Below are 9,020 nucleotides of genomic sequence, written 5' to 3'. Positions count from 1 at the left end.
AAAAGAAACTGAGCTTCACCCATAATTTATAAACCACATTTCTAACATGCACTTTGAAAGATAGCCTCCCATCAATAACAAATCCCAGGTACTTATAACTGGTCACCAGCTCAAGAGCTCTGCCATGGGAAGCACTTAAAACCAGTTTCAATTTATCCAGATTAGTCTGCACTGTATCAAAGGCGGATTGCAAAAATGTGAATGCTTGTGCAATCGAATGTGAAGAGCAGTAAACGACGGTATCATCACCTAAATACGAGGCTGAAATTTGGCCTGTAATTAAAGTGAAATTTACCTCAAACTGCCAGCTTTAGAGATTGGTGGTCTCTTTATGAATCCAGAATCCATAAGATCCAAGACAATTTTATTAATTGAGAGACTGACAGGATCTGTCAGCACAGAATGACTAGCATTAACAATGAAAAGTCAACGAGGGAGTGTTTCTGATTTAGTTTGCTTTGACTGGGAGAATGAGTGATGAAATGTGGAGCAACTCAGGCCTTAACATTATAAGTATGAGCCTTTTCACATGTGGCTAAGTGGTGCTGTGTGACTGCGTAGCTAATGCTAATACTAAAGGTAAATTCATAGTGCATTCATCATTTTCTTTTTTTTTTGAAAGTAGAGCATAGAGGAGCTCTCAAAACAAGCAGACAGATCATCAGCCCTGATCTTTTTGCCTTGTAAAGCTTTATTTTGTCTAGCATGCTGACCAAAATGATCCTGTAGTGTGAGGGATTACAGGGCACGTATTATGCAACATCAACTTTTTGTTGAAGTTAACTGAATTTTTTGGTTTTTAGTTGCTGTTTTGAGAGTTCCGTTGCTGTGTTGGATGTGTCATCAAAGTCACCAGAGAGATAGATGTCAAGTTACAGAAAAGAAAGATCACTGCAGCAAAGTAAAGTACCAATAAGCAAAAAACCTCTAATAGATTTGGACTGAATTAAAAATATACTCGTATGGAGATAAAGACACAAGACAATCGGTTACTTGTGAAGTTCATTTGAAGATCATTTAATGTCCTGACAAACAAATGAAATAAAACACAATTTACAAAAAAGATACAGATCATATAAACAAACGCTGCCATGCACTGTAGTCTAACGCTGTAGAGACACTCAAAAAATCTCAGTCAAAGTCAAACATTTGCTGCTGATGTTAAAGGAAATCTGTCACAGTTGCTGTAATGTGACTTTGAGAAGATAAAGGGCAGCTTCTTGGAATGCTGCACAACTACTTTAACGTGTCTTTGGTATCATTCAACATTTCAACTTGAGTCATTTCAACTTGAGCACATAAAGAGTCTCTGCAGTAACCAATGCATTGCACCCTCGCCAATTAATGAGAGTGAATTTGACCTCTGCATTAAACCCATCCTTATTACACACCAGCAGTGAACACACACGAGTTGGGGCACATTTATCTGCGCCGAGCCCTTGACTAGCGACCCTCCAGTTACAAGCTCAATTTCTTTCCTCTTAGCCATCTCCATCCTATCTGGGTGGCAGATAAGATGGCGATAAGATAGCAGACCAGTTTTACCAGAGTTATCTGATAACAGAGCTAAGTCATTGTCCCTTCAAGAACATGCAATCTTAAAAATAAAAAAAATAAAAAGCCATTGTCAGATGTTGTCATATCACTATGACAACTGTGGACTATGCACATTATTATGAGCTAGTTCCCTTGGATTCGGGAAAATTCTCATAGCCCTCAAATTGTAGTGTGCATCTGCGATCTACATTTGAAGGGTCTTTACACTTCTTACTCATGTATCAGGAAGCCCAAAACAGAGGGGTAGGGGCAACATGTGGAATGGCATTGAGGCTAATTAGCTTTGTTTACACATGGACACAATTAATCGGAATAAAAATATGTCATGTGCCAATCTGACACCTGTGACCTGATACAGCCCAATTCTGAACAAGAAGGCTGGTATCGTCGTCATCGTCGGGTCCGATCATGACTTCTTGGTTTGGTGTTATCATGTGTCTGATTCACTGTTTTTCTGTTACTGCTGTATTTTCATTCCAAAAAAAACAAATCAAAATTTTTGTTCATAAAAAATGTGAAGTTGGTTTACTATGGAAGAGGAAGTGCAGCTTCTTCTACCGCTTCTGTTTTCTGAAGAATTAGAAAATACTAATATCAAAATAGTGCATTCTGACTGAGTGCTTGATGTGAAATTTTGCACATGTAAACATTATTTTTGGTTTAAATACCAATGATTGTTTTCTTTTTAATGACTGTAATTCTAATAACCTTATGTCTACAACAATCTCGTGCTAGCATCTTCTGGGTCGGTCTTCCTCTCCCATCCCTGTCGGATGCGGGTAAGTCTGCGGTCCACCCAGGGCAGCAGGAGCAACAGTTTGAGTACCAACACGAGTGAGGGCAACACCAGACTGAGCTGGTAGGCAGACGGAGTGTACCATTTATAGGAAGAAGGATTAAGGAACCTGTTCCAGCCGTACAGGAAGGTGTGAAGGGTGCAGAGGAACAATGTAAGGTAGCCAAGCTTGGACTGGAGGAAAGACACAAAAAGAAAAAAAAATATTAAGTTGCATAACTCAATTGTAATTTCTGCATCCACAAATTTATAAACTATATAAACACAGATCTAATTTCAAGCTCCAAAATGTTAAGGCTGTGCCCAAAGATAACACATGACCCCACATTACATTTGATGAATAACTTAACATTTAAAGCATTGCCTCTAATTTGAGCTGGAGTAAATGGGAGGTGAGTGGAATGAGAAAATGATCTTGAAATGACCCAGTTGCATTTATGAATGAGCCTGTTCTCAGAGGTGAGCTCAATTATGTTTTGATTGACCAACATTAAGGTCAAAGTGAAAAAAAAAAAAGGACGGTAAACACTTGACAAAGTAAAAACAACCTTGAAGGATTTTTTTTTTAGCTTACAAAAGGTGGAAATATGACTAACAAGCACTATTTTTAAATCTGAGCAGAGTCACTGAGTCATCCTCATTAGTCACGGCTTGAATGTTGGCTAATGGACATGGTGTGAAGATCAGAACAAACTGTTTTTTTTTACCAGTAGCCACATTCCTTAAAGGTCCAGGAGAACTCTCCACTAAATAAACCTCAGCAGCCTGGAGCATAAACGGTTGCAGCGGGGGGAAAGTACACAGGGAATTTCACAACACACTTTGAAGTATCTCCAGAGGACACATTTTAAGTGGATACCGAGTGACCCTGTTTAATATTGAGCGCATGTGTCCTGAAGTTAACTGAATCATCAATCTGGTTGTCATTTGCAGCTTTTCAAGGCCACGGTGAAGAGGTGAGATAATCATCTGTTCCATATTAAAGTTCCCAATAAGCTTGTTTGTATTCTTTTCATCGGACGCTGGATCATGAAATATCAAAGAAATTGCGTTTAAATGACAATGTGCTTGTCTGCTATGCAGGTTTTTGTTTTGTTGTTGTTGTTGTTTTTTTCTGGGGTTTTTTGTTCCTGTCCCTAAGACGCTAGGCACAAAAGGGTTGAAGCTTTTGGTCTTTTTCATTTTGCTAAGTGGTTGTAGGATTTCAGTGCAACTCTACACACATGTAGCGTCTTAATTTGTGGGTCTAAAAATGACAGTAAATAAAACGTTTGTCATTTAGGGTTTCTTGGAAAGCCAAATGAAACGTAATAGCTGTACACATTTAATAATTCCAGTAAAAGCACTCTCAAGCACCAACATGTGCGTAAGTGATAAACCTGGGAGACCAACACCACTGAAAGCCATTAACACAGAATCCACAGCCTCCTTCCTCCCAGTTTTGATGTCACCATGTTAAAATGAAGCAGAAATTCAGCCAAATGACGGACTTCACAGCCTCACTAAGTGAGACAAATACCCACAGACCTGCCAGTATCTACCTGTACGAAGTTAAACTCCCTCCAGCTGAGAGCGTTGCTGACAGAGGGGAGCGACGTTATTCCCAACAGGAGATACGTAGCAAAGCCCAGAATCCCCACAGAGTAGTAGGAGTCAGTTCTCCAGGCTACGGTCGGGTCAAACTCGGTCGTCAGGTTCTCCCTGATCTTGAAGCGACAGTAAATAAAGGGGGATATTTATTAAAATGTACACGTTAGATAAGTAGATACTTGTTCTTTAATTGTATGTTTAAATGTATTTATAAAACAGCAAAGGACAAAATCACAGTTGTGTGTTTGACTTACTTTTGAGATGGTGCTGGCAGAAATCCTGTATCTCACATAATATCTGGGGAGGGGGAAATAAGAAAGAATGCTTACACATTTCAGATTCTTAATTTTAAAAGCTGTTTCCCCTTCGTTTTTGATTTGTTTTGACATCATCATATTCGGCTCTTAACCATTAGCTTGGGTTAGGGTTACAGCTTGTCAAGCAATTACAGACGTTTAGTTTAGTTTAGACATTTAGCAATTATATTTAACATTTCTAATAGATTCACGAGTAAAAATAAGTCCTTATTAAATGTATTTATATATGTATAGTATTCTCCAAATGTCTTACACCACTATTAGATTTGTTGTTTTTTCAATTCTACAATGATCAAATAGTATAATAATTTCTTCGTCACTTCATTGGGACACATCAACAAAACAGCCTTGACAAGTTAAAGTGTGACCTTCCCTCATTCTTCTATATATATATATATATATATATATATATATATATATATATATATATATATATATATATATATATATATATTCACTTTGCTAATATTTAAGTCAACTCTCAGTCTCATCGTTCATATCCAAATGTCAACCTTCACAGAATTTGACAGACATAAAAACTAATAATAAGACATTTGTGTAAGTTAAAGAAAAGTGTTGTGTCTGAATTCACAGCCTGCACATTTTTTAAAGCAGGAGCTCACAATAGTTTCCTCTGTTTGTTACAGTCTGCAGTCTCACCATAAGATGTCACTATTTCCTACACAATGGACCTCTGATGTTGTGGTTGATCAGTGTGTTTGTGATGTTTTTGTTGAATCTCTGAAGCCATGGGGAGTAACTGAATGATTTTAGCAGAAATAACATAACCGATAAATATACATATTTTAATAAATGTAAATACAAAAATAACCTAAAACTAGTGAGTGTAGAAGAAGTAAATCATCTCAGCATAATAGCAACACAAACCTCCAGAGTGTAACGTAGTTACACTCTTTTAAGTTATTCCAACAATAACATAAGATTAAATGCTACATCGGGGTTTGGTATTAGACAGTGTTTGTTTTAGGTGAACATGATTAACTGGAATCCGTCAGTAGTTTCCTTTGACCTACGTTCACAAATACTTCCAAGTTCAAAACTGTCATTATTTGTTTTGGGTGAACGTTGAGACAAGATGAATTCAGATCGGATAAACGTCGAAGCGTGTGTGTGCGTGTAACAAATGGTACCTGATGGGGATGACGAGGGTGTACAGCACGTGAAGAAAAGCAAATCCAAGTGCCAGCAGTCCCAGCTGTTTCCTGCACAGCATCCAGCGATCCAGCCAGTTGGGGAAACGCCTAGAATAAACAAACTCTTTAGTCTTTAAAATGCTACGTGCTTGATTGAAAGTGATAGAAATCCATCTTGTTGTGATGTCTCACTTGTATTTGGTTCCTCTGTAGAGCTGAACGACGGCAGCTACCACACCAGGTAGGTAACACAGTGCCAGCATAATGAGGGACACAATGGGAAACACCTGAAATGTGAACAGAGGAGATTATTGTAATGAAAGTGTGCAACATATTTGCATCACATACCTTTCAAAAAAAGGAGGCCAATTTAATTAAAAGCCAATAAACATATCGGCCTACCTTGTTCGCCAGAGACACCATGATCCTGAAGGAGATGTCTTTCCCCTGGACAACATATGCATAAATGACATCTCTAAGGACCACATAGAAGAAGAAGAAGGCAGTGAGGCCAACGGCCACACGCAGAGGCAGCCTCCACTCTGGGAATAGCTGCAGGGGGAAATCCTCAAGTTCTCTGGCTACAGACAAAGACCCTCTATCCAGAACACTAAAGCCCAGTTTGGTGGCCATGTCTGCAACGGTCTGCTTTGCTTCTTTACTGTCTCCACACAGGAACACCTGAAGCATGAAAACATAATATTTTTTATAAATCAATTTACATGTTGAGCATTTATTTTTAATTTTTTTAATATTTATATATGTATATTGATGCGTGCGTCGACACAAAGATGCATAAAATGGATAAAAGAGAAACTGCCTTATTGTTAAAGTACCAAATTCATCTGCTCTTTTATAAAGAGTGGCTCACAATATTAAATTCTAAATATGAACTATTACCATGAAACCACAGTGTCCCATTAATAATAGGACGACATAAAAAATATTATTCAAGGTCAAATACACGATAAACAAAGAATGTTCTCTTTCTTTTCTGTGAATGTTTTGTGCGGTTAATTGTGCTATGTCATGTACAGTGCGATGAATTGTGTTGTTTATATCTCCATTAGCTTTATCTATTGTGTGACGTCGCAAATGGAGCTGCTAAAGCGAAAAATATGCTCGAGAAACTTTCCCTTTTGTCTCTTGAACAAACAAATAAAATCGAACAACAATGCTCTGTTAACACAGATGTGATTTTGCTTCAAGTACAGCAACACAAAACCCACTCGACATAAATACACATTCCCACCACATCACACTCATTCCTGTGTAATTTATGTGTCCTTTGGGATTATGCAACCAAATCAATATGAGAATAATAAAATAAATAAACTCCACACATGTTGAGATAGCTCTAACAGAGACTGTGGTTACATCATTCAAAGACACATGAGAGATGCATATTGTGTAGATATCCATCACACAACACCCCACTACTGTATGTGAACACAGTGGAAAAAAGTCAGATAGTTAAAAAGCCTGACAAGCAGTTGCATCTATAGTTCACCTTGAAAAAAAGAAAAATAAGCATTTTGATCAAATAAAACCAGGCCCATTTTGGTACGTTCTACATTTTAGTATCAAAAACATACAAAACAAATGTATTTCCTGAATTTCAGTACCTGTCTGTTGGCATCTGACGGTCCATTCTGCAAAGCCCAGGCAGACAAAGTGTTAAAAGCTTTCACCACATTAGCTGTAGGGATCAGCCTGGAAAACAAACACATTTTACTTCACCAGTTAGTTGCTCATGAATCAAACAATAGTTTCCAGAAAATGTTAGATAATTGCATTAAAGGGGACATTATACCCTATTTCTATAAGTTAAACTAGTTCCCTGGTGTCCTAATGAACATGTCCGTGACATGCCTTGGTCAAAATACCATAAGGATGAAGCACCACAGCAGTTCAATCACCCTGTCAAAACAGCCCTGTTCAGAACGCCCTGTTTAGTAGTATCTTTTTAGGTCCACCTTAATAAAAAAATAAAAATAAAAAAAAGAAGTTAAATGACACTTAAGGGACAGGAAATGACGTCAGCCACATAGGCTACTGGGAGCTAACAGCAGTTAGCATTTGGAAAAGTGATAATTTGCAGGCTCTAGCAGGCACATTGCTGTCATATATAACATGTATCCACTGGACAGATAAATCCTCTGAGGCTGGAAGTTTGTGTAGGACTCTGTGCTGCACCGTGGAGCCAAGAATAGAACTTTACGCGGACTTCGCAGACTTCCGGTTTTCGGATACCGTTGCCCTCGCCAGCACTCTCGCGTGTTTTACGGACAAAGCGGAGCTCCGCGAGACAACAATTCCAGGAATTTTGTGCATTGTGACGTCCCAATGAGCGCGGAAGTCAACATCGCGTGTTTTATCTCCTGTACTTAGACTGAGGAGGACCACAAAATCATGAGTGAGTCATCTTTTTTCACACTTTGCAGACTGATAGGGCCTCTAGAGTCCCAAATATAAGGATTTAAATGATTAAAAAGTTGATTTTGCATAATATGTCCCCTTTAATGTTAGTTTTTCTCTCTCTTTTTTTGTTACCTTTGTAGATACTCAGCATTGGCTTCTGGGTATATATTCTTCTTGATGTTGTTGCTGACGTCCACCAACACCTTCCAATCATTTACGTGAGCAGAATTGACAAAAGGTTAGAAATTAAACCGACTGCTATGTTACAGAAAACACCTGACTGTGCAGTAACATGTATACCTTCCCCTTGAGTTGAGGTGCAAGTGTCTCCAGGAAATCATAGTGATCTCTCTGGATACACATCACGACCAGAGGGGCAGACTGGGCTGCTGCCACATGGCTCATCACCTGGACAAACACACACAAACCACATGTACTATTGTCATGCAGTGCTTAACTCATTCAGCCTTAAAAAATCAGCGAGCAAATTGTTTTCTTATCCTCCAGACTTGACGACACTATCACAGGACACATAATCAAGAGTAAAAAATGAAAGCTGAATTCCACTTATTCTGCAGATGGCATGCCAAGTGTTGTACCTGAGCTCCCTGAGGCAACGGGCCACAGCTGTGTGGTCTGCGGCTGCCGTACACCACCCTGTAGCCAGCCTGCAGCAGACGCAGACCCAGAGAGCGTCCCAAGTCTCCCGTCCCAAAGATACACAGCAGCTCTGGCTCTGGGGCTGCGGCTGTGCCCAGAGGACGCAACGACAAGATCTCTGGCTTCCCCTCGTCTGACATTTTGTCCATTCTTTCACCAGATACCACACAAACACTGTGAATAGTTTCTGTTATTTTGAATGCAAGTTTGAAAAAAAAAAAAAAAAACTTTGTCAGAGTCTCAGAGTGACGATTCCCCAAAGTGGATTTTAGAAGAAGAAAAAAAGGTCCTGTGTCCAGATGTCTGCTCTTCACACTCAGTGTTGTGAGTGAGTTTTCAGACATGAATCTGTTTTTGTATTGGTCCTCCCTCCCCCCTCCCCTTCACTGGGAAATTCCAAGGCACAATCTGGAATGTGTACTGGCAGAGGTGTCAGTGTGTCATTTGTACCCGTTCTTTTTTTTTCTCTCTGTGTGCTTTTGTGTAACTGTGGAAAGAATATCTTCTTCTGGGAAACCATTAAAT

General features: G+C 39.0%; 1 protein-coding gene across 1 annotated transcript; it reads right to left on the bottom strand.

Annotated features, from left to right (window-relative positions):
• Positions 1-995: 995 nt before the first annotated feature.
• On the bottom strand, positions 996-8,797 carry LOC310930190 (metalloreductase STEAP4-like). Its single transcript, XM_083893101.1, has 10 exons — positions 8,435-8,797; positions 8,136-8,243; positions 7,968-8,038; positions 7,040-7,127; positions 5,817-6,095; positions 5,607-5,701; positions 5,412-5,522; positions 4,198-4,240; positions 3,895-4,059; positions 996-2,527 (listed from the first exon to the last, which is right to left on the bottom strand). The coding sequence occupies exons 1-10, from the start codon at positions 8,642-8,644 to the stop codon at positions 2,273-2,275; spliced, it is 1,425 nt and encodes a 474-aa protein (XP_083749227.1). The 5' UTR covers positions 8,645-8,797; the 3' UTR covers positions 996-2,272.
• Between the last annotated feature and the right edge of the window lie 223 nt (positions 8,798-9,020).

The sequence above is a fragment of the Microchirus variegatus genome (assembly GCF_963457635.1).
Source record: "Microchirus variegatus genome assembly, chromosome: 1".
NCBI classification, from domain to species: domain Eukaryota; kingdom Metazoa; phylum Chordata; class Actinopteri; order Pleuronectiformes; family Soleidae; genus Microchirus; species Microchirus variegatus.
The sequence above is the reverse complement of the archived record's forward strand: the minus strand, read 5'-3'. Positions and strand labels throughout refer to the sequence as shown.

Excerpts from the sequence above, each read along its gene's own strand:
- LOC310930190 (XM_083893101.1), bottom strand. The coding sequence starts at position 8,644 with ATGGACAAAATGTCAGACGAGGGGAAGCCAGAGATCTTGTCGTTGCGT. Across the intron at positions 8,244-8,434 it reads CGTTGCCTCAGGGAGCTCAG|GTGATGAGCCATGTGGCAGC; the intron begins GTACAACACTTG and ends GTGTTTGTCCAG. Across the intron at positions 2,528-3,894 it reads GGGAGTTTAACTTCGTACAG|TCCAAGCTTGGCTACCTTAC; the intron begins GTAGATACTGGC and ends TCTTTCCTCCAG.